The sequence below is a fragment of the Zosterops lateralis genome (genome assembly GCF_965231275.1).
Source record: "Zosterops lateralis genome assembly, chromosome: 17".
NCBI lineage: Eukaryota > Metazoa > Chordata > Aves > Passeriformes > Zosteropidae > Zosterops > Zosterops lateralis.
In genome coordinates this window covers 4,491,972-4,516,512 of record NC_139777.1, presented here as the reverse complement: position 1 = coordinate 4,516,512, position 24,541 = coordinate 4,491,972, and the positions used below count along the sequence as shown (strand labels likewise).

Below are 24,541 nucleotides of genomic sequence, written 5' to 3'. Positions count from 1 at the left end.
CGGCGGCCTCTTCCACCAGCCTTCCGAAGCCCCATCTCTCCCGTTACCGGGGCGCAGCGGGCGGGCGGGCGCGGCCCCGGGCGGGAGCGCTCGGTGCTGCGCCGCCGAACCAGAGCTGAGTTTATGGCAGGCCCCGTGCCAGGAGTAAAGATGGCATCACGGGCGACAAGCGGAGCGGCACAGGGCGGCTCGGCGCGCATGCGCGGGGCCGGCCAGGGGCTGGCGGGGCCCGTTACCGGCCCCGCTGCCGCCGCCGCCGCCGGTCCCGCGATGGCGAAGCGCCTGAGGAGCAGCGAGGTCTGCGCCGACTGCAGCGCTCAGGGTAGGCACGGCACCGCCACCGCCACCGCCAGGGCTCGTCCCGGGGATCCCTCTCGGGCCGGGGGCCGCGGGGGCGCCGCTGGTCCCGGGGTGTCACCGCCCCGGAGCGGCCCCGCTGCACCTGCGATGAGCCGGGATGGTTTGGGTGGGGAGAGACCTGAAAGCTTCTCCCGTTCACTCCCTTCCACGGGTAGGACACCTTCAGGGAGCGCGGGTTGCTCCGAGCCCCGTGCAGCCCGGCCTGGGACACTCCAGGGCTGGGATTTAACTCGGTGTGCGGGTCCCGCCGGGCCCGGGGTGGGCCGAGCCCAGGGGAATGTCCCGCAGACCTCCAGGGGCACCAAAGGAAACGTGGAGCTCCTCTGTTTGGGAAGGAGGAAAGCTGACAGAAATCCACCTTCCAGTGGCGGGGCGGAAAGGTGGGAGGAGGTTGGGGATGTGTCACTGCCAGGGGCCGGGATGGTTTGGGGGAGCCGGGAAGGCGAGATTCGGAGCCCTTCATCCATTCCCGTGTTCCCAGTGTCAGGGGGATTAGACTGGGAGTTGCCCCACGGCCGGGGTTGTGTGGAGGTGTCCCAGACTTCCCAGGAAAGTTGTGCTGAGGTGTTTGGAGATGCAAACACACTCAGGGAGCAGCGTCTGCTCTGGGCTGACACATATCCCGGTCCAGATCACTTTGGGAGCTTATGGAAACAGATCTTGCCTTTAGAAAGGCTGTTGTGTCTCCTGACCATCTGTAGTTCTGCTGCTCTTGTGTCTAAAACTGTCCTGCTTTATTTCATCAGCTCTGTGTGTTTGTTCTGCCTGTATCTTTTCTGTCTCTCTAGTCTATGCTGTTTGTGTTCTGGGCAGGTTCTTCCAATATAATAAATTATACACGTACTGAAATGAATCAAAACACTGTAACGTAGATAACACTTGAATTGGCAGAAGATAGGATGTGGGAGTGGGGAGAACGACTTTTATTAAATCTGAGTTATGTTTAAAAATATATACAAATTCCAAATTAACTTCCAGGAAGTTACTTTCTTCTTTTTACAGAAGGAATTCTGTGAGGCCCTGGCACAGGTTGCCCAGAGAAGGTTGCCCCATCCCTGGGAGTGTCCAAGGCCAGGTTGGATGGGGCTTGGAGCAACCTGGGACTGGAACTGGATGAGCTCCAACCCAAACCAGTCTGGGATTCTGGGATTCTACTTGAATCCCTGTAGAAATTTAATTTTACAATAAAAGGCACCGGCATCTCTCAGGCAGGCAATTGTCCCTATCACACAGGGTAGCCTATCTGTATTTCCACACATCAGGGTGTTCTGACTCAGAGATAAAGCTGTGTGGATTGTGTTCCTTAAGCTCCTCGGGGTACCAGAATCACTGTTGGGGTAATCCTGTAACCTGCCCTTTTATCGTGACATTAGAGCACTGCCAGCTCTTTTTATTTATTTACCAGAAATCTGCTGGCTTACCCACGTATCTAAAGAAATCTTAATTTAATCTTTTTGTAAATAAAATGAATCCAGCCCTTCCTTGAGCTGAACCAGAGGGTTTGTCAGTGGGTGCAGGGGGCTGTGTCAGGAGAACTGAAGGCTGCATCCTTTGCACCTGCATTAATTAACACTTCCCCTGGAACCTCATCAATGCCCCCTTTGTCTCTGCGGCAGAGCATGGAGGGTTTTCTTTGACACGGGGGTGATCTTAGGGGAGCTCTTGTGCTGCACTTCCTATCCTGGGGCAGGAGCTTCACTTCTCAAACCCACAGCCGGGCTTGTCTCCATCTCACGCTTCCTGTTTTGAACCACCCTGCAGGTTCCTGAAAGCGCCCGCCCGGCCCTGCAGCCTCTCCCCGATTGTCTTTTGTATCGAAACCAGCGTGGGGCAGCCGGGCCGGGCTGTGACCACCCCTGTGCTGGACACTGAGGCCCCTCAATTGCTCTGTCCAGCTCTAGGCCCCTCTCTCCAGGACAGACGTGGAAGGGCTGGAGTGTGTCCTGGGGAGGGAACGGAGCTGGGAAAGGGGCTGGAGCACCAGGAGCAGCTGAAGGAGTTGGGAAAGGGGCTCAGCCTGGAGAAAAGGAGGTTCAAGGGCGATCTTCTGGATCTGCACAACTCCCTGACAGGAGGGATGCAGTTTCCTCTCATCCTGTCCTTGTTCCCTTGGAGCAGAGCCCCAGGGACAGGATGAGAGGAAACTGCATCAAACTGTGCCAGGGGAGGGTCAGGTTGGACATCAGGAGGAATTTCCTCGTGGAAAGGGTGGTCAGGGCTTGGAAAGGGCTGTCCAGGGAGGTTTGGATTCCCCATCCCTGGAGGTGTCCAGGGCAGGACTGGACGTGGCACTCAGTGCTCTGGGCTGGGTGGCAAAGGGATGATCAGTCACAGGTTGGACTCGATGGTCTCAGAGGTCTTTTCCAACCTCAGTGATTTTGGGATTCTGTGTATTTTGGTACTGGCTCAAACACAATCTGATCGAGCTCATAATTAGGTCTCTCTTAAAAACTACTCAAATTCCAGGACAGACACTTCATTGCATTAAATTTAAACCTGAAATATCCAGGGGCAATGGGTGTTGAGGTGGAGATAAAGAAAACCCCCAGTGCTGACTGTTGATAAAGCAGAGCAATGCTCACAAGCAGCCTGGGAATGGGCAAGGGAGAGGATCCCTAAGAATCCCACCCATGTGTGATGAGGTTTTCTCTAACAAGAAGGGACCAGGCTCATTAATCTGGAAGGCTGCCTCAGTTTGGGTCATTAGGTTGCCATCTCAGTCCATTGCTATTCTTTTTCTTCTTGGAAGTCAAAGTTGGTAAATAATGGAATGATTTAACAAGGAATTCAATGTGCTTGTTGTGATTTGTTTTTTAATAATTTGATTATTTTTTTTGTCTCACCTGCTTTAATTTGGCTCTGGGCTGGGCTGGTTGTGGTGGGTCAGGAGATGCTCCTGTCCCTCATGGCTCTGACAGGTTTGCCTGCAGCACACCCAGATCATCAGCTCTGCTCAGAAACCACAGCTGTGATCACATCTCATTTGCAGGGATTCAGTCCATTTGTTGCGTGGGTCAGAGGAGACTTTTCCATATGATGCACCGGTGCTCAGATGTGTTCTGACAGGACTCAGAATTTCTCCCATCAGATACCAGGCTCGCCTTGCACTCGCTTATTTAGCCTCAGACTCATCTCTGCATTTGAAATTTAGATTTTTTCCAAAATAAAAGAGATCTTGATTGCCTTTTTTGCTCTCCTGGGATGTACTAGGTCTGCAGCTCTGGCTGCTCACTTGACTATTCCTGCAGGGTTCTGGCACATTGAATTTCACGTGTCACTGGCAGAAATTGGAATTTCTTCTGGAGACTGAACTCTGAGCAGCCGAGGGACCTGTTTGGTGTCCTGTGGGGATTTATTGTTTCAACCTAATGTACCATTCCTACTTGATTTTATGGCTTTTGATGTTTGAAGCTACATAATAGCTCATATATATTATTTACTACTTCACTTCTCATCAGTTTTCTTTCTGGGCTGCTTATGAGATGGTTCAGTTCAGATCTGGTGAGAGATGAAGTTATTTTGTTTGAGAATTTTGGATTTTATTGAGCCTTTGACTTGGCACATATGTATCCTTCTTTATTATGACACTCTTGTGTGTTTTTATTATTTAAAGGGAAATTTAAAGGACATTGTTATAATATAGAACTGAAAACTGAGTGTAGGGGGAAAAGCCTGAGTGCCTGTGGCAACTTTATGTGTGTAGATTTGGTGTTTTTAAAAAGGATTTTTTGACAAGTTTAAAAAAAAAGAAAACAGAGTTTTTTAAAAGAGCAGGTAGGCACTGTTGTTTGGAATACTTTTATGGGAGTCCACAAAATAACAAATAAAGCACTTGAAGGTAGTGATAAATTCAATGTCCTGTTATGTTTAGAAAGGAAAGTATTTTCACAAGAAGAACTGGAAGCAGTGGGGCTTCTTCCCAAATTTCCACTGCAGATCTTCCCACTGTCCTTGGAATCCCACATCCCCCATGAGTGCCAGGACTGGTGTTTCCCATTTTCCCAGCATCCAGAGCCCAAACAAGGCCGTCACATTCTCAGGCTCACCCAGTGGCAAAGCAAGGAGGTTAAAAGGCAGAGCTGCTCATTTTGAACTCTGCTTTTGTAGTCCAAGGTCGTGTTGCTTCCTGTGTTACAATGAGTGGCTTCTTTTGCAGATCCTTGCTGGGCATCCATAAACAGGGGGATCCTGATCTGTGACGAGTGCTGCAGTGTGCACAGGAGCCTGGGCCGTCACATCTCCCAAGTGAGGCATCTCAAACACACCCCGTGGCCTCCAACACTGCTGCAGGTACAGAGGAAAACTGTTTTCCACCATTAAAACCACATATGGTGATTTTTTTTAATGTAAATTAAATCGCTAAACTTTTTTTTTTTTTTTTTTTTTTTTTTTTGAGAGGGCTGACCCTTGTAAGATTTTAAGCTTTGTTTTACTAAGTTATTTTTTCTTATTCTCATAAGTTATTCTCATTGTTTCTCTTGTTGTGGAAGACCACTAAAGTCAGAATTATCTTTGCCTTTTGAATTTGATGCCTTTGCTTCAGAAGGTCACTTCAACTTTTCTTTCACAATTCTGCAGTACATCTGCTTCAACCTGACTTTTCTTTTCACTGCTGTTGGGAGGAGCAGAGAATTTTAAGGGGGTTCTCACTACATTCCACATCATAACATCCTAAGCACGTTCCCAGTTATGATATTCCAGCAGGTCACAGATGCTGCCACACGGAATGGGAATCTGTTGGCTCGATACCTGCTTGAAAATAATTACAGGTAGCTGGTTAGTGCAGCCAGCAGCCAAATGTTCTGTGTGTTCTGGCTTTCAGATGGTGGAAACTCTGTACAACAATGGTGCTAATTCCATCTGGGAGCACTCCCTGCTGGACCCTGCCTCCGTGATGAGCGGGCGGCGCAAGGCCAGCCCACAGGATAAAGTGCAGTAAGTGGGAAATGCAGATTTGTTATCTTAAACAAGTGGGATTATTTTATTCAGCAGTGATGGGGCAACAAGGAATCCCTAGGAACCTCTGTGTGTTTGATAGATTGGTTTTTTTTTTTTTATTTCCAAGTATTAATTTTTAAAAAAATTTATTGCAAAAATAGGAATACAGCACTTGAATTCTCTGAATTATTATTCCTGTTGAATAGTGGGGACCTTTGCTTGCACTTAAGTGAAAAGACTTTTCTTTTCATATGCTTCAGTTAACTGAATGCTGCCAACAAAATGGAGTTTGGTTGAGGAATTAAATAAAACTTCAGAGATTTTTGTCCCTGACTTTGGCGCCTCATTTTAAAACGTAAATAATTGTGTTGAGTAAGTATAGCTCTTAAATTGGCATGATTTTAAAGTCTGTATTTCTTTTAAAAAACAGACACCACATGCTAGAGTCTGCAGATATTTGATGGTTGTAACAGACATTTTCTCTGTATGGTCAAACAATCTCCACTGGGTTGTTTTTTAGTGAAAATATTTTTCCATGCCTGACTTTGCCACCAGCAACACGCAAAGCACTGATTCAATCTTCACTTGAGAAATTTTTCTTTTTCTGGAGTGTCTGTATTACTTATGAAAGCACTGATATTTCTTTCCTTTCCCTTCTTGTTGCCTGGATTTCCCTTTGCAGTCCCAACAAAGCAGAGTTCATCAGAGCTAAATATCAAATGTTGGCGTTTGTGCATCGCCTGCCGTGCCGGGAGGACGACAGTGTCACTGCCAAGGATCTCAGCAAGGTCAGTGGCTCCTGGGACAGCACAGCCAAATCTCACTCACTTCCTTTGGTTGCTTTTGGCTTAAATAAATAAAGGTTGACTTCAACTTGAAGCCTCTTTTTTGTGGATGTCACTGGAGGTGATGATTAAGAGGCATTAACTAAAGTGGACTTGGAGAAAAGCCTTTACACAAAAGAGCTGTAGCCAGAACTCTGCATACTCTTGTTTCTCAAAGTGTGTCTGATAAATAACTGCTGAATGAGAGTTGTTGCTGCTGTGTTAAATATAATTCTGCTTCTTTTTCAGCAACTCCACTCCAGTGTGAGGACAGGGAATCTGGAGACCTGTTTGCGACTCCTCTCCTTAGGAGCTCAAGCCAACTTCTTTCATCCTGTAGGAACACTTTTTTTTTCATTATTTTGATATAAAATCAATTCCAGTTTATATTATTTATACTCATTTCAGCTGATTCATGTTATATTTCAGTCTTCTACTCAGACCTGTTGGTTAAGTGGATATTTTTCCTTCATCTCTTGCAGGAGAAAGGAAACACCCCACTGCACGTTGCTGCTAAAGCAGGACAGACTTTGCAAGCAGAACTATTGGCAGTTTATGGTGCTGATCCTGGCACACAAGATTCCAATGGGAAAACTCCAGTTGATTATGCAAGGTAGGAGTCTTTGATGTCCATAAATCACACACTGGACCTGCTAAGATACATTTCTGTCCTGAAATAATTTGTCTGTTAAATGCTAATAACACTTTCAGAAAGAGTGAGTGAACAAAAATGAGAAATAAATATTTTAATCAGATCACAGCTCGTACTCTGGGTGCCTGAGACATCAGCTATGATGCAAATGGTTGTGCCACAGGAAATTAATTAGAGAAGATTCTGTGCAAATTCAGGCTGCAGGAGTGAGGGTTAGCTGGGGAGTTTGCTGTAGGAATGTCCCAGACTGCACAAAAGGGTTGGGGCACACAGGGTGGATCCAGGCTGGGAGTTTGTGGGTTTGTGGTGGGTTGATGCATCAAACACATGCAGTGTTGGCTTGTACCAAACCTGTTTCTCTGACCATTTCTGTGTGTCACTGACTGTCCCCTGTCCCTGTGTGTGAGCAGGCAAGGGGGACACCACGAGCTGGCAGAGAGGCTGGTGGAGATCCAGTATGAGCTCACAGACAGGTTGGCTTTCTACCTCTGTGGCAGGAAACCAGGTGAGCACAACACTTGCACCCTCAGACTGTCAAGCACAGGACATTCAGACTGTGCTTTTTATATCCCTTCCAAATATTCTAATGTTGTACAAATTACACAGAACCAAAAAAAAGTGTAAGATGCAAGATTAGGGATGAGGCATTTAAAATTGGGATAAAACTGCAGCGTTTTAAATAGACATGAATTAAAAACAAAATTCCTTCCTGATTTTCCACAAATACATGTTCTTTATATACTGTAGAAACTCTTCCAAGTAGTTTCTTTTAATTGAAATGTAACAGCAGGGAAGTGTTCTGTTAAGTGGGTGCCTTTTGAACACAAGGACAGTTACAGATTTGTAACTATAAAGGTACCTGTATTAAACTTTATTTTCTTTTTTAAATGGAATTTCAATACGACTGATAAGCCTTAATTGGAATCTTTGATAACACCTGGAAATCACGGCATGAGCCTTCTTTTATAACTTGCCTAGTTCCCTGTAATTATAAATTGAGTAATTAACTACATGCAAAATAAATTATTTAGTGTTGCCTGATGCTTATTATTGAAATCTGTTGGCCAGTACCAACCTAGTAAAGTGCGATTTGTTTTTAACTCTAGAGCACAAAAATGGGCAGCACTTTGTTATACCTCAGATGGCAGACAGGTAAGTTGCTGATTCCATCACATATCTGAAAACATTAGAGTAAAAAAACCTTAATAATTAAGTTTTCTTTCCTTTCTGAAACATCTTTTAAGCTTGTTGCCATTTGAACTTTTTTATGTGTGCCTTTATTAGTCTTGAAAGCTTTTTTTTTCATTGAAAGAATATTGGGATATCAACAAAATCAGAAAATTGTAGAAGCTGATTGTATTTATCAAAATGCAGGGAGAAGGTGAGACATTTCTGGGAACACACATGGGGAATTCCTAGGAAGCAGATTGTGGAGATAATTTAAGTACCAATTGAGTATTTTCTTGATTTTTGTAATGCTTTTAACTTTTGGTTATGATCAATGGACTCATATTTGTGTAAGAAGTATCAAGTACTAATTTTAAGTTCCTGTTCCTCTTTTATTGCTGTGCAATTGGAAATAAGACGGCTGTAAGTAAACCACTGTCCAACCTCCTGCTTGCAAAATTTCTGTGAAAAAACTTCAGTAACTTAAAAACTGTGTGGGTAAAAACCTGTGGGTATTCATATTCCAAGGAATTTTCGGTATTATTTCATTTTAAATTTAAAAATTGTCATGAAAGAAAGCTTAATAATATGCTAATTGTGATATTATTGTAGCAATATCAAAAACATCAGTGTGTTAAAACCAATGCTAAAAGGACTGAAATATTTAGGGGTTTAAGGTAAAAGTGACATTTTAATCACTGAGTTACCAAATTATAGGATTTTGATATGTAGAACCCACCAAATGCTGTGGATGTAATGATCACATCTTGTTTTCATAGCAGTCTGGATGTATCAGAGCTGGCAAAAGCAGCCAAGAAGAAGCTTCAGTCTGTAAGTAAAACTCCTTTTCTAGATGTGGCAAGCTCTGCACTTCATCTCTCAGGCTCCCTAGCACAAGTATCTCTTGACCCATCTGCTGTAGGAGCAGCTTGAAACACACAAATATTTTGTGAGCCTTCACTGTTCATTGAAGTCCACGTCTCATTTGGGAGCCCATTTGCACAGTGCCTCTGCCTCACCCCAAACACAAAAGGTCTTTCTGTGGTCAGATGGGAGAGGGAAAAAAAATAAATCCATTGAGCAGGAAAGGAGGAGTGTAGAACAGGATGGTTGTCTCTGCACCTAGAAATAGGGTGGTCATATATGTCTGCTGCCTGTGCAGGCTGAGAAAGGAGCATTTCTATGGATTGTGGAGGCTGGAGAAAAGAGCAGAGTTGTGCTCTGATTTTTTTCTCTGTTATTTTCTTACTGGGTTTCATTTCTTCTCAAACTAACTATTCTCCTCTACCCTTAGCTAAGCAACCACTTATTTGAAGAACTTGCCATGGATGTGTATGATGAAGTTGACAGAAGGGAAACAGATGCAGGTGAGTGAGACTTTCTGGAATGAAATAAAAAAAAATCTGGATTGTCACTTTACATACGAGATGCCAATCCAAGCACATGTTCTGTTCAAGTGCTTCTGTATTCAGCAATTACTGCTGAGGGGAGTTTCTTTGTCTTGCTTTGCCTGAAGGGGATGTTAATTGAAAAAAACCTTGTGTTTTTCACACAGTGGAGAACCCTCTGGGGAAAAGCTTTCCTCTGAATTGATTGTGTTTGTGTTTGACATTGCAGTCTTTTATTTGACAAAGAAATACTGTCAAGCAGTACAGAAAGGTTATTCCCTCTTTTTTTTTTTTTTTTTTTTTTTTTCCTCTGGGGCAGTTTGGCTTGCTACTCAGAACCACAGCACACTCGTGACAGAGACCACTGTGGTCCCTTTTCTTCCTGTAAATCCTGAATATTCCTCAACCAGGAATCAGGTATGAAATCTTAATACTGTAAAAATAATTTAATAGCCCAGGGAATTAAGTAGGCTGAAATAATATTGCTTTACTGCATTTCATTATTGTACAAGAGTTGCAGCTACTTGGAAAGAGGTTAAAATAATTTCACATTTCCCCTTTAAATAAATGTAATTGAACAGTCAACTCCAAGTGTGTAGTCTTAGTTTTTTCTGGGAGCTCTGCTGTTCTTCTGATACAGGATGTAATTCTCTTTCCTCTGCATTATTCTGTATTTAGGGAAGGCAGAAACTGGCTCGATTTAATGCCCACGAGTTTGCTACACTGGTTATAGACATTTTAAGTGATGCCAAACGAAGACAACAGGGAAATTCTCTCACTGGTTCCAAAGGTGAGTGAGCTTTTCTTGTCAGCTCCTTTGCAGGCACTTCTTCAATAGTTTAATCACTCCCAGAGCCCCTCAGCAGAGCTGAATTATGAGAGAGATCTATGTATTGTTTTCATTTTTTTTCCCCCTCTGGAGAGAAAATACAAAAAAAATCTTTTCTAGCTCTTAATATTTCCCTGTATTTTTTGCATGCTGACATCCAGTTGTCCAGTGTGGTCTGTTGGGTTTTTTTAAATTTGTATGAATTTTATTAAGCTGCTAAACAAGTCTCACCACTTATTTTAACTTGCCTAAACACTTAGAAGAAATAAAAAGACAAAACCATAAAACTTTGAAGTTTTGGACAGTAATCATTCATTCCTCCTAGGGGGATCTAAATTTTTTTTTTTTTCAAAGTATAAACTTCCATTTCTTCTCCAGACTTATGTTAGTATGTGTTTCATGTGTTGTTCTGCAGAAAATGTGGAGCTGATACTCAAATCCATCAGCAATCAGCACAGCAGTGAAAGTCAGGACAATGACCAGCCTGATTATGACAGTGTTGCTTCAGATGAAGATACAGATCTGGAAACAAATGCAGCTAAATCAAACAGGCAGAAGGTAAGATTGAGCTAGTGATGTACCCCCAAGTGTTATTCATAAAGGTAATTTATCAGAAAATTAATATTTAATTGATTGATTTTGCAATCATGCCTCGGTCTATGAACTTTCTAAAATGAAATGTTGTTTCTTAAGGAATTTTAATTTTTAAAAAAGGCTTCTCTAGAAAATGTGTATGGCTGGAGATAAGATATAGATTTAATTGCATAGATGAAATAATTGGATCTGCCGAAAAGCTCTAAATCAGTGATTCCATGGTATTTCACAAATATTTACTGCCTCCTACTGAAGAAATACTGACAGAAGACCAACAGTGTGCAAGTGAGTTAAACCATACCTGGAGTAATGCAGAATGGCATCAAAGGGCAGTAAAACCTGGTGGTTCTATTTTAATCTTCCCTGGGATATACACACTGGATATTTAGCAGTCTGTCTTTTATAATTTTGCAGTTCTTTATTGCCCATTTTTTTTAATCATTATAAAACAGAATTTTATCACTGAAATGCTGATGGAAATACTTTTAGAGGATCTAAGAGCTAATTGACATTAGATTGCTTTTCTAGGGGATTTCAAATGATTTTGGTTAATGGATCTTACTAATTTAAACTTCATTTGAACTGTGATGCCTTTAAAGTAAGTACATGAAAAGTCGTTGAAATCTCCTGGTCTTGTTTTCTTCTCCTTAATGGTGTAAGTATTTTTCTGTTCCTTTTCCTAGAGCTTGGATTCAGACTTGTCAGATGGACCAGTGACAGCCCAGGAATACATGCAGGTTAAAAATGCTTTGGTGGCTTCTGAGGTGAAGATTCAGCAGCTAATGAAAGTGAACATCAACCTGAGTGATGAGCTGAGGATTATGCAGAAAAAGGTAACAGAGGAACCCCTCCCTCCAGCTCTTGGGGTGTCTGAAGTTGTCAGAATAAAACTGCTGGAACTGAGGAGGAAATAATCCAGTATTAGGATAGAAAGAAAACTCATTTTAAAGTGGAGCTGCTTTGGGATCAGACGTGAGACTATAAATATTTATGTGCAACACATGCTTTGTATGTTTTTTCATGGTGCTAGTGGTGATCCAGCCCTGCAAATCATGAGGGTGATTTGACTTTATGTCACAACTTTGACATCAGTTTTCCAAGTGACAGGGCAGTTGTTTTAAGTCTTGGGTGTTTTTGCTGTCTTGCTTCAATATAAGCAGCTTTAAACAATGAGGAATCAAGTGCCAGCACACTTAATGTGTGTGCATTTATTTATATTTTTGTGGAGTAAAGGACAATTTATATCTGAGTTCACTGTCCTGGCTGGCTGGCTAGAAGGGGCTGGCTGCTTACCCTCAGATTAATCCCTTTAATTAGCGTTTAAAATCCTGTTTTCCAAATAATGACAATCCTGCAAGAGTCACTTGTAGAGAAAGTTGTTCAGGCTGTAGGGTGGACCTGCTGTTCTGGGGCAGAGCAGAGCTTTTGGAGAGTGATGGAACTGTGTGCACCTGAGGCTGAGCTCATTCAGCAGATTATGGGATATCCTTGTCTGTTAAGTGCCAACATTCTCTTCTGTTCTGTTGATCACTGGGAGATCTCAGGGTGTTTCCTTGGTCTTTCAACAGCTTGTACTGGTTTTAGCATTTCTCTCGCATCAATCAAATTAATTTTTCACTTACATTGGGTTTCTTTAGACAGATATAATCATTTAGGGTAAAAAAACCCAAAACCTTTGGGGCCTATGAATTAATGAGACTTTAAAATATTTTCATCATGGAACAGAAGGGAGATCCTTGCTGTCCTGCAGTTTTTCTTCACTGCATCTTTTCTTCCCGATGTGTTAATATAGCAAACTTACTCCAAGTCCACAAAATAATCAGAATTGGTGCATTTTTACTGTCAAATAAATATATAATAATAATAAAAAAGCTTTAAAATGCTTTCTTGCTGGCTTCTTAGATAGCAGTAGCTGATGCCTAATTTTCATAAGCTAAACTCTCTCCTTGCTTTGCAGAGCAAGCTCAAGTGCTGCCTTTGGTGTCTGTGCTGCAGTTCTGGCATTGCAGATTTCACTGGCCTTATGTTAAAGTCTTCTAAGTCCTTGTATTGGCTGCTGCAATGGATCCCTTTGCTTGGAAAACTGTTGTGTTGGCAGTCCTTCCCCCACAGCCTCGTTCTGTTCAAGAATTCCAAGTGGAGCAGGCTGGAGGGAATGGGTCATGTGTTTTGAACTACAGCAGCCAATTTTAACATCTAACTTAGTTTATATCCCAGCAGCTGCTAGAAATCAGCACCTAAATATTTCCAGATCTGGAACAAAGGTGTTTCTGTGCTTATACCAAGCAAATCAAGTAGATTTTGAAAAGAAAATGAACTCCCAGCCAGCAGTGCCTGGATTTTCTGTCACGGCTGACAAGCGAGCGTGGCATGGTCACTTTGCTTTTGGCACTTGCTCTTAGCAAACCAAATCCCACTGCTCAACATTTCTTTCAGCTCCAAACGCTGCAGAGTGAAAACACCAGCCTCAGAAGACAGGCCACAACCAATATCTATCAGGTGCAAAGTGGCTCTGAGTACCCAGACCCCAGCAGCAATTCCTCCCTAAAGCGGCGCCCGTCGGCCCGGGGCAGCAGGCCCATGTCCATGTACGAGACTGGCTCGGGGCAGAAGCCCTACCTGCCCATGGGGGAGGTCACCTACCCAGAAGAAAACATCACCAGGCTGCAGCCTTTCCCTCCACACGTGAGTAAAACTGCTGCTGCTTCTGCCTTGCCTGTCTTGTTCAGCTTTCCTGTCTCTTCCAGCTCTGCTCGTTCACTTGGCTTCTGCCTCAGAGGGAGAATAAAACAATTGGGGGCATAAGAAATGTAAGAATTGTTTGTGTTTGCTGTATTAACATGTCTGCAGGAGCCTATTGATTTGAAAAGCAGAAGCTGTAGCAGTTCTGGAATATGTAAACTGGAGCTTTTGGCTTCTGCTCAGCTGAAGCCAAACTATATATATATATATATATATATATATTAACCATACTATACATATAGAAAATATCAATATTTAATTGTCTGAAAACCAGGAAGGGAGGGGATATAGTATTCCAAGAAGGTAGGTAAAGTTCATGTATTTCTGGAGATAAACACACAGGTATCAATTTGTGGAAGTTGATAACCACCTTGCAAAATCAAATTAAATTGAATTTTTTTCTCCAGACAAGCAGTTTCTTATTCTGAGTTTGAGACTGGAGGTTGAAGATGGTTTAGATCTGCCTGTCAAGCAGATTCTTCTGGTTTAGTATTTTCCTGTGTGATGTGGAGAGGGAGTTCTCTGTTGGCCAGAGGGATTTTGCACTGAAGTGTTCACACTTCACAGAAGTCACCCAACACACACTCCTGCATTTAATTAACAAGTGCATTTAATTAATTAGCACTGTTAATTTTTTGTTTCACCTTCTTAGATTGCCCTGTGGGCTGGAATACAGGAAAGTATCTTTTAGACACACGTTTAAAATGTGTGGGTTTTTGACAATATCTTTCCCTCTTGGTAGCAATGTCTTGTATTTCCTTCCTGTTAAATCACTGAAATGTATTTTTAAGTTACCTTTGGCATGAGGGAGGGCAAATATTCCATGCACATTCCACAAAATACAGTTGAATGCACCAAGGGAATCAATACCCACCTTCAATTAAATTAATTTAAGCTGTGAAATCTGGATCATTTAAAAGTATATTGTCATGTTGATATGATGGCAGTTCTGGCAGCAAGAAATGTCAAAATTCATTTGTGTGTGACAGTGCTTTGTATAGGTTCTTTGGTCATTTGGGTGGAAATTTGGATAGCAGTAGCAGTTCTGAAGCATTTATTTGTTTTGTGAAGCTAGTTAATTTGGTATGTGATGAATTTTTTTTATTCTCCAGAGAATTTGGCACTTCTGGAATCTCAGTATTAGAATGAGCATGAATCCAATTGTATTTTGAAAGAGTTAAGTCCCCTCAGCCTAAGCCAGATTCTCAACATCATTCTTGCTTTATGTCATCTCCATGGTTTTAAGAATGTTCCTTTAACTTCAGTTAAGAGTTTGTTTGTGTTTTGGTTTTGGTTTTTGTCTTTCCCATTTTTAGATCGGGAGGAGTGCGTTTGTGACCTCCTCTTCATCTCTACCTTCCTTCCCCTCCACGCTTTCCTGGTCGAGGGATGAGAGCACACGAAGGGTTAAGTACCTTCCCAATCGGTCTTTTCTCTGGAGGAGGTGCCAATCTCCCCCAGAACCACATCCTCTCTCTTCCCCCTCTCACTGCCTGGCCTTCCAGCCTGCATGGAGCAGAACTTCTCCCTTCCATCCCTGCTGCCACCAGCTCTGGGCTCCCGCCTCTCTCTAACTTCACATCTTCAGCCTTTAACACCACGCACAGTTCTCCAGGTCACTTGTTCAGCTGCACAACAGCCCCAAGACAAGCTGGCTGCTGTTTGGACAGTGATTTTTCCAGGCTGTCACTGATATTTCTAAGCCAATGTACAACTCTCCTGCTGACTAAAAGCACTGCATGAGGCCCAGCTTCAAAGCTGCTTTCCTTGGGGGCCGGTGGCTTGCACCAATCCAGGTGTCCTGATTGACTGTTTGCCTTACAGATAACAAATTTGGGGGGTTAAATGTTTACTCTGGTCTCTCCCTGCCAGGGCACAGAACCTGCTTTTGAAATCCTTCCATCCTCATTTTATTTTGACTGTACAGTGTTTGGACATATTAGTCCAGAAAATATTAGATTTGCAAGTAAGGATAGAAGAAACAACTTTTAAGGGAATATCCTGCTTGGCCAAATGGAAATCTGGGTTTGACTGCTGTCTGGTACTGGAAATTTGTAGAGGATTTGGTTGATTGTTTTTATTCTACACTGATTCTATTTCCACAGTATCCACTTCTTGTAATTCATCACTGTTGTTTGTATTTCTGAGCAGATGGTAGAGCTTTGCCACTATTAGGATTGTTGTCTCTGTACACCTGGGAGATGGGAAAGGTCAGACTCTAGATAAAGTATCTTCAAAATACAAATCCCTTTTACAACTGATCTTTACCAGCTGTCCTGAGAGAGGAGTGTACAAAAAATGCTGGTTTTTCCTTCTGTGCAGAGTAACTTTAAAATTGAAAAGAGTTCCAGGTGCTTCACTTAAGAATTGATAGGTTTAACATCAGATGAGTGCTTAACAAATGTACTGAATCTCAGCCAGTGAAAACCAGTTCCTGGTCACATTTTTGGTCTGTCTTGGAGGCAGAAATATTATTTGGTAAGCAGATTCCTAAATGTTTGGATCAGGGATGCAGATTGGAGGTGTCCTTTACAGTTTAACCCTGGAGACTCCCTCATGGTGACTTCAGGGTTTCTGTAAAAGCCCCAGGGCTGGTTATTGGGGCTGGGAAAGCCCTGAGCTGCTGCTCTGTGATCAGAGTGACACCAGCCTGGTGTATTTGACACCAGACACACTGTGCTGGGCACTTGGGTGAAGCTTTGCAGTTTTTAGAAGACTTGAGGAAGCAGATGTGTGGTGATCCTGGGGCCTGGCTGAGGATTTGGCCTCCAAACTTATTTTGGTATCCCTTTCTTCATTCAGCCCTTGCTCTGGGATCAGCCTCCCATTTTGCAGTGGAGCTACAGAGCTCAATCCAGCCTCTGCTCCCTGCATTCCTCCTGCTCTCATTTCAGCTTCCACTTTGGATTTGGCTCCTATCCTCCTTTTGACACTATTCTTCTCTGGCCTCTGCTCCGATGGTTGGGCCTCCTGCCCTTGTTGCATCCTGTGCTCTAGGGCACAACTCTCAGTTCTTTGGTCTTCCAACTCTGTACTGGTATTAAGCATTCAATGGGCCTCAGTTCCTCCCACTTTGGCCTCTCACCCTGTTTTGGACTTCACTTTGCAGGGGCTTTAGCCACTCTTGTGTTGGCCCCTAAATTGTGATGAGCTCCAGGTCTCATCGGTTCCATACGTGCCCTTGGTCTTCCACCTGCAGTTTGGGCTCCCCCATCTCTGTCTCCTGTCTTTATTTTGGCTTTACCATTGCCACAATCTTCAGCCCTTCTCTTGGGCTCCCGTTTTGCAGTGACCTTCCCAGGGCCAGCTTCCCCCCAGTTGCTTTCCACTCTGCATTCAGCCTCCCCACCGAGGTCTCTGGCCTCTGCTCTGCTCTCTTGGTCTGGCCTCTTTTTCTCTGGGATTCTCTCCCTCTCCACTGGGGATTCACTGTTCAGGCTCCTGTTTTATAGTGGTGCTTCTCCATTTGGCCTCTGCCCCTGGTGGCCTCTCAGTGTGTGCCCTTGGGGCAGTTTCAGTGGCGGGGAAGAACACTGTGCTCTCTCTGTCTGTCTTGCCATGCTGGGTGTTCAGGGGCTGGTGGGGCTGTGCTGGCATTGCCCAGGGTACAAACTGAGCAGCAGCCTGGCACAGGGAGAGGGGCACAGCAGCTCCAAGGGAGCAGCTGCTGCAGGAGCTGTTGTGCAAAGAGCAAATCCACGTGCACAGGACGTGGCTCTGGCACAGCCCAGGGCTGCTCTTCCCCGCACAGGCTGAAGTCAGTCTGTTCCTTGCAGGCCTCGAAGCTGGAGAAGCAGAGCAGTGTGTCTGAGAGCGACTACGACAACCCCACCACCCCCGTGGAGCTGGAGGAGCCCGGGTAGGTGCTGTGACAGAGCTGACACAGCTTGGGGGTGACAGGAGAGTGCTCTGTCCCCAGGCCAAGCCCTGCTTTGCTCCCCTGCAGGTCGGGCAGGAAGGGCCGGCAGCGCAGCGTCGTTTGGCAGGGGGAGGGCTCCATCCCCGAGGACACAGACTCAGCCCCCAGCTCCAGTTTGCCCAGTACAGAGGATGTGATTCGGAAAACTGAGCAGATCACCAAGAACATCCAGGAGCTGCTGCGAGCAGCACAGGAGAACAAACATGACAGGTAAGGAGGGAGTGGTGGAAAAGCTCTGGAGCTGGTGAGAAAACAAAGGAAATTGTTGAGGTGTAGCAGGGGTGAAAGTGAGATACAGCCCTGCTATTTCACACCTGTAAAATTTGTAGGTCTGTCATGTTCCCTGGTGTCCTTAGTGCCACAGGACAAGTTGGGGATGAGTGACCAGTCTCTTGTGAGTGGGTTCTGACTGCAGTGCTGTCTGCCCTGCCTTTAACTTGTGAGTCCTGCTGCACAATGAGTATTGTGTTGGGCACAAATCAATTGTGTTGTAGAGAATTCACTGCAAGTTTTTCTTGGGTCTTTACCCCTCTATGTCCATAGAAGTAATTAAACCCTGCAGAATGTGATAGTAGCACCAAGCCTTGCTTCAGGAGCAAATTGTGAAAGGGAGAATTTGGCTTTCCTACTGAGGTATTAGTCCAAATTATATACCAGCAAAAATATTTTGACCTGTTGGTTTTAGATGCAGACCCAGCTGAGTAAGCAGAACACTGACTGAGCACATCAGGCTGCAGCAGCTTCACCTCCCTCAGGGAAATTCTGGCCCACCTGAACGATTTCCAGAATAGCTGCCGGTGACTAAAAGTGACACTGCCCTTGCTGATCATCAGGTGGTGCTCCCCACACAGCTCTTCTAGAGGGCTGTAAATCAAAGTTACATATTCACTTGTGTGAGCACATTTTGGGGCTGGAACACTCTGGGCTCCAGCAAACCTGGCCCTGCAGGCTGGCGGGTCTGGCTCTGCTGTGGCCCAGCTCAGTGCCCTCTGTGCCTGGGAGAAGCAGCAGCGATTTTGTGTTGAGTCCTCACTTCCTGCCTTACTCAGAGAAGTGCACAACAATGGGGCCACTTTTGTTCTGTGTTTTTTCCTTCTTGTACTTTGCTATTTTTAGCAGGGCCGGCGTGGCCTCTCCTTCTCACACCGAGTGACGACTTCTGCTCTGTTTGTGCTGAGCTCATTGCCCTTGGAGTAACCTTTCCCAGTGCAACCTCTTGTTGCTTGTTTCACACAGAGAACCTTTAAATGAGTGTAGTTTTTATGTATATCACACTATACAGTATGTTAATTTTTTTCTAAATCATTGATGGAAACAATGCAGCATACCTGGCTTTCACTGTTGAATTGATCAGGTTTTTAAAAAACTTGTCATGCTGCATTTTTATTCTCTGCACCACACGTGGAGTGGGGTGTTTGCCTGTGCTTAGATGAGTGTTATCTTGGAAAACACTGAGCTGGGAAGCTGCTGTTCTTTGTTTTCCTCTTCCCTGGCTTCCTTAACACAGAGGAATGCTTCCTTACCAAAATGAGACACTTGAGGATGTAATAACACATCCTCCGAGCTCGCGCTGGGAACGCTGTAGAGAAAAATCACATGCTGCATAGATAACTGGAGAGTCAAAAAAATATGATGCAAGAGTACCATCTATTAATGAAACCCCTTCTTCATTTTGTCTCTCACTCTCTCCCATCCCTTTCCCCGTGCTCCATGGGCTGAGCAGGCCCTCGGAGCGTGGGGGCACATCCCAGCTCAGACACAGCCTCGGCGCGCGGGTCCCCGGGGCTGAGCGAGCGGCCCTGCAGCCTCTGACCAGCCAACAGCCCGGCCCTGCCTCCTGGTACTCTGGCCTCTGTCCCTGCCTCCCAGGCACAGTGTCCTTTCTCCTTCTCTCTGCTGCCTCTTTCCCTCCCACACCCAGCCACACGGGGTCATGGAAGGCGATGCATGAAATGTTTCAGGGGATGAGGGAGCTGCAGGCAGCCCCTCCAGGGCCAGGGATGTGGTACAGTCCCTTCAGCTCACAGTAGTTATCAGTGGGGAACAGAATCACAGCCTGGAGCTGGCTCTGGTGTGTTCTCCTGGCTCTGTTTTGTTTTTTATTGCCTGTCAGGATAAATTAAATTATGACTTGGTTGGCTCATGGAATCACAGAATAGTTGGGGTTAGAAAGGATCTTAGAGCCCACCTTGTTCTATCCCCTCCATGGGCATGGACACCTTCAACTAGGCCAGGTTGCTCCAAGCTCCATCCACCCTGACCCTGGACACTTCCAGAGATCCAGGGGCAGCCACAGCTTCTCTGGGCACCCTCTGCCAGGGCCTCATCACCCTCACAGGGAAAAATTTCTTCCCTTAGGAAGAAATCTTTGAGTTTTGAAGGTCCCTCCCAACCCAAACCAGTCTGTGATTTTATGAACAAAACACGTGGTTGCTGCTTCTTTGCTCCATTGCAAAAGTAGTAGGAGTTTCACATTCCCAAGGTGGAACATTCATACCTGACAGCTGAGGCCCCTCAAGTGTTTATACAGCTGGGGGTCAAATGAGATCATTTGTATCCCAAATCCATGGAAAAAAAAAAAAAGTGTGTTTATATGGTATCTTCCAACCTGACCAAAATACTGTTTGTTAATGCCTAAAATAAAAGTGACATTTGCTTGAGAGGCTCTTTAAAACAGAACTGCCCAGGTCCAAACCCCAGCCAGCAAATGTCAGGATTGGAGAAAGAGATTAACACAATTTACTGCTAATGAGGGGTTCCTTTTCCAAGCTGTCACTACTTGAATATCTTCCTGATGTCTCACTGGAATGTGTGCAAACCCAGCACAGTGTCAGAGCATCTCACAAGCTCACAGTGAGTGTTTAGACATTAAACTAAAGCCATTCCTACAGGCTACACTGGAAACTTTGCAGCTGACCTAGAGAACATACAATGAAACACATGCTGTTCACCTGAGTGTCTCATTCAGGTTATTCTCAGGGCTTTCTCTGCCTCGTTAGTGAAAGGTTTAATCAGTAAATTGACTTTTTAATGAGGTAGGGTGCTGGTCACAGTGGCTGCAGGGAGCAGATTAATCATTAACTCCACAGCAGAAGGGGAATTGTGGTGAACTTGGAAGACCTCTCTCCACTTTAAGTTCGTTTGGAAGATCTCATGTGACTTGAGGCACATGGAAATACTCCTTTTAAAGCAATTTTCCTGCATTGCCAAAATGACCCCAGTGTGTTGCTTCTCTCTCACTGCATTTGCAAGTGACTGATTTTTTTGCACCTTTGGTGTTGCAAGAAGATCAAATAAATAGTGACTGGGGGGTGGGTCTGGGGGCTCTTTTTGCTTGAAAGGGCACTGACCTACCATAACCCACACATGCTGAATAGTTTTCTTGAATGCTTTGTGATTTTTGAGATTCTCTTGCTGAAGGTTGGATCATGTGAACTAACTCACACTAAAATTGAATCTTTGAAGGATAAAAATGAGTCTTTTGAAGTGAGACTTGTGAGAGAGCACACTAACACTTCACTATTCACAGCAGTTTATGGTAAATAGTTCTATTTTGAGCAAACCACTTTTCATTTGGGATATAAATCAGAAGTGAAATCTGTGAGGATTCATGGAATCTGCCTTTGTTTTATGAACTCATCAGAATTAGTGAATATTTAGCATAGAACTCACAGACTGTGAATGTAGTTGCTAGTTTGGGGATGCATGTGTGTGAGAATTGTCTTGTCTATTTACTGGGTATTAATTAATCCAAGAAGGCATCTTGATGTTCTGAAGTTGCACATAAATGGAGTCTTTCCTGACAACGTTTTACATAAAAACTATGGACAGTTATTCCTTCAAAGCAACTCTGAAGAACAGTGAAAATCTAGAGGAAAAAAATTGAGCTGTTGGTTAAGTTCTTGGTGAATTTGGTTATTTTTAGAATAACAGTCACTGAGCAGTGAAGTGAAAAGAGGGAAGGGAGTCTCTACACAATAAATAATAACCCAGAGTATCTTTCTGCAGCTATATACCGTGCTCCGAGAGAATACATGTGGCAGTGACAGAAATGGCAGCCTTGTTCCCAAAAGTAAGTACCTGCCACCATCAGAATGGTTTTGGCTTTGTTCCTCGTGTGTAATTCCCCTTCAGAGCGAAAATCAAAAAATTATCTCCCTTCAAAATGAAAATGGAGAAATGATGGGGTTATGATGCACCTTTGTGTTTATTAGCGTGGCAACTGGGAAGGGCTAAAGTCTGAGTTCAGGCCTTTAGTCTGTACTTTTGAACTTAAAACTCGTAAAAAATGCACAAATCTGGGGGTAGTTGGATCTGGCATCAAGAATTGTGTGGTTATATGGGAATTTCACCCATATAAGACTCATCACCCCCTCTTCCATCTGAGTGCCATTGCCTGGATTTCTTTCCTGCAGCCACGTTTAGATCTGTTATCCATCCATCCAAGTGATCTGTTTGCTCATACCAAATTTAGGGAGCGAAATCCCCATGACTGAGTTCTTGTAAAGTCTTACCCACCCTCTCCAAAACTGCGAGGAAAGAGCCAAGGCTGTTGTCCCTCCTGGACACGCTGTCCCCTCCTGCCAGCCAGGACGTGGGCTGGGACAGTAAACAGGCACCAGAAATGTGCATGAGTAACTTCCTAAGGGAGGGCATGGAGCAATATTCCCTGCCTGCTGCCTGGCAGCCGTTTGGAACCTCCCCAAGAGAGGAGAAATTCCTCCTGCTGCCATGAGGGGAAGGAAAGCAGCGCTTTGGCCGCAGCCGCATCAAAAGAACCCTTGTGAGTAATTAAAAGGTTGTGTTGTTCTGCCTGTTGCAAGCGTCTGTTTTTTCCCTTCCCAGAAGCCCAAGTCGGAGCTGGTGAGGACTTCCCTGCGCCTGCTGACATCCAGTGCCTACAGACTGCAGTCGGAGTGCAGGAAAGCGCTGCCCGCCGAGCCCAGCCCCGCGCCCGACATCCAGCTGGTGACACAGCAGGTCATCCAGTGCGCCTACGACATCGCCAAGGCCGCCAAGCAGCTGGTCACCATCACAACCAAAGAGAACAACAACTGAGGCAACTCGGGGCTTTTTACTCTGGGGTGTTTGTTTTTTTTTTTTTAAAGTTGGATTTCAACACATAGGTGTGGAACTATGCGCATTTTTACGAGGAAAAAAAAAACTTCTTCAAGGGGCAAGGAACTTTTTTTTTTTTTTTAAACTCAGTATTATTTTTTGCATGTTTTCTAACAATTTTATGATTAATTTAACCCACTGCCTTATTTTGTGCCTGTGTTGCCAGTGTAGTTATGGATAATAGCATGTTGCAAGTAGCTGTCGAGCCACTCTCGTGTCCCAGCGCTGTTACCGAGCTCTTGTAGATGTTTCCTTTTGGGGGCCACGTTCTGCTTTCAGATCCTGCTGGTGGAACTGCTCTGACACCACTGCACGGATGGGAGGGCAGCATCTCCATCCCTCCGGAGCCTCCCCCTGCTGGGATCCCGCTGGCTGAGGCTCCCCAGGCTCCGGGACAGCTCCCAGCAGGAAGAAGGTTTGTCCTGGTTAACGGGGTACAAGCCCAACGTTCTCTGTTCCCATATCAACTGTTGTGCAATATGGTTTGTTTTTTTTTTTTAGTCTGCTAAAACCAGTAGTAGTTGTGGGCATCCAAGCTTGTTACGTGTAACTCTGCAAGGTCTTTGTCACTTTATCTGTTTTGGAAGGAATTTGAAATTTAATAGTTATTTCTTTTAGTTGTCACTATGCCATTAATATATATGTTTGATGTTACTTTAGGGCATTAGTGGTTAAAATATTATCCTTTGTTTCTGAGTTAGTAATTCATTGTTAAGTTTCCTGCAGAATTTTCCTGTCATCTTTGAGGCACCGTCTTGTTTGCAGCAGCATTTCTCAGTAACTCCAGATGCAATTTCACTGAAGATTTCTGTGCTCATTTACAAAGAAAAAGGAAGTTAGAAGAGTGCCAGTGCAAAAGCAGCTGTGTCTGCCACAGCACATAACCTCTGTACCTCAACATATCCAAATGTGAAAACATTTCTCGTATCTCCTAAGTTTTTTTTATGCAAATCTTTCAAAATTTGACAACTTGCTGAGTAACCCCTGCCAGGCTGCCTGTGGCCGTGTGTGCTCCAGGTTTCTTCATCCATAACAGTTCACAAAAGTGTGTCAGTCCATAATTTCAAAAATGAGAATATTTTTGAGAGTCTGAATTTCAGGTGGTGCAGGAAATCACTGATTTTTGCCTCTGCCTGTGTCTCATTTGGAAGTGTGTTGTCACTGCCCAGGAGCCAGCCATGGTGTGTTTGTGTGGATATATCCAAGCACAAGTGCCACAGCACTGCTGGATTCCTGGTGCTGTCTGGCTCCCAGAGTCTGAGGGAGGGAAGGAATGGAGAGAGGAGATGACAGCCCAGTAAATTAATGTTCTTCATTGTGGAGTTTTATTTCCTTTCTGCCCTTCTGAACCCCAGAAGCAGCTCTAGCCTGACAACACAGGGATTAAAACTGCAAATGACCTTTGTGAAACCTACTTCAAAATCATGCAACTGGCAATTAATTAAATTCACTGAGAATCTTCTAGGAACTTCTCCTTAAATTGGCATGGCTGAAAGGCAGCAGATGGTATTTTTCAAGTCTCTCAGGACACCACTGTGTACTGTTCTTTAACATATCTCACCTGCTTTCCAAAGCAGAGTGACACTGAGCTATGGTGTAATTTATCACTTATTTAAACCTGCTTTTGATCCAAAACCAAGGGACACTTTAGTAACTGCCAGCCCCTGCTCCAGCTACACTGAAATCAGAGTGGTCCACACCCCATGGGAACCCCAGCAGCAAGTTCATGAACCCTCCACGCACAGCACTGCATCACAGCGTTTGTAGCACCTCGAGTAACAAAGGTGTGTTTTTCTTTTAGGACTAGATCTCCTCTTGTTCCCCTGTAAACAAACTTGCTCTTCCTTTACAAAATGCTGCAGAGGAAAGGAAAAGCTTTTTTTGCCTTTTTCCAAACCTTGTATTTATCAGTGTCTTTCTGTCTGTACAATATTTTGACTTTTAATCTTTTGTTTACAGTATTACTATAAAATGCTAAAACCCTTTCAAGTGTGTGAAATAATGTGGGCT

General features: G+C 44.3%; 1 protein-coding gene across 5 annotated transcripts; it reads left to right on the top strand.

Annotated features, from left to right (window-relative positions):
- Positions 1–162: 162 nt before the first annotated feature.
- Positions 163–24,516, top strand: GIT2 (GIT ArfGAP 2). 5 transcript variants are annotated; one of them, XM_083873733.1, is made up of 21 exons: positions 163–322; positions 4,517–4,650; positions 5,183–5,295; positions 5,981–6,086; positions 6,372–6,458; positions 6,605–6,735; positions 7,185–7,279; positions 7,881–7,926; positions 8,721–8,772; positions 9,236–9,308; positions 9,649–9,746; positions 10,008–10,119; positions 10,574–10,716; positions 11,436–11,585; positions 13,189–13,437; positions 14,811–14,900; positions 17,271–17,353; positions 17,441–17,623; positions 19,134–19,253; positions 21,422–21,485; positions 22,259–24,516. In XM_083873733.1, exons 1-21 carry the CDS (start codon positions 199–201, stop codon positions 22,469–22,471), a joined length of 2,466 nt encoding a protein of 821 aa, XP_083729859.1. In that variant the 5' UTR covers positions 163–198; the 3' UTR covers positions 22,472–24,516. The 5 variants fall into 5 exon arrangements, with proteins under 5 accessions (XP_083729859.1, XP_083729858.1, XP_083729856.1 ...); XM_083873730.1 differs by lacking the exon at positions 19,134–19,253 and having other exon boundaries at positions 166–322; positions 8,724–8,772; XM_083873729.1 differs by lacking the exon at positions 19,134–19,253 and having other exon boundaries at positions 166–322.
- Positions 24,517–24,541: the final 25 nt, after the last annotated feature.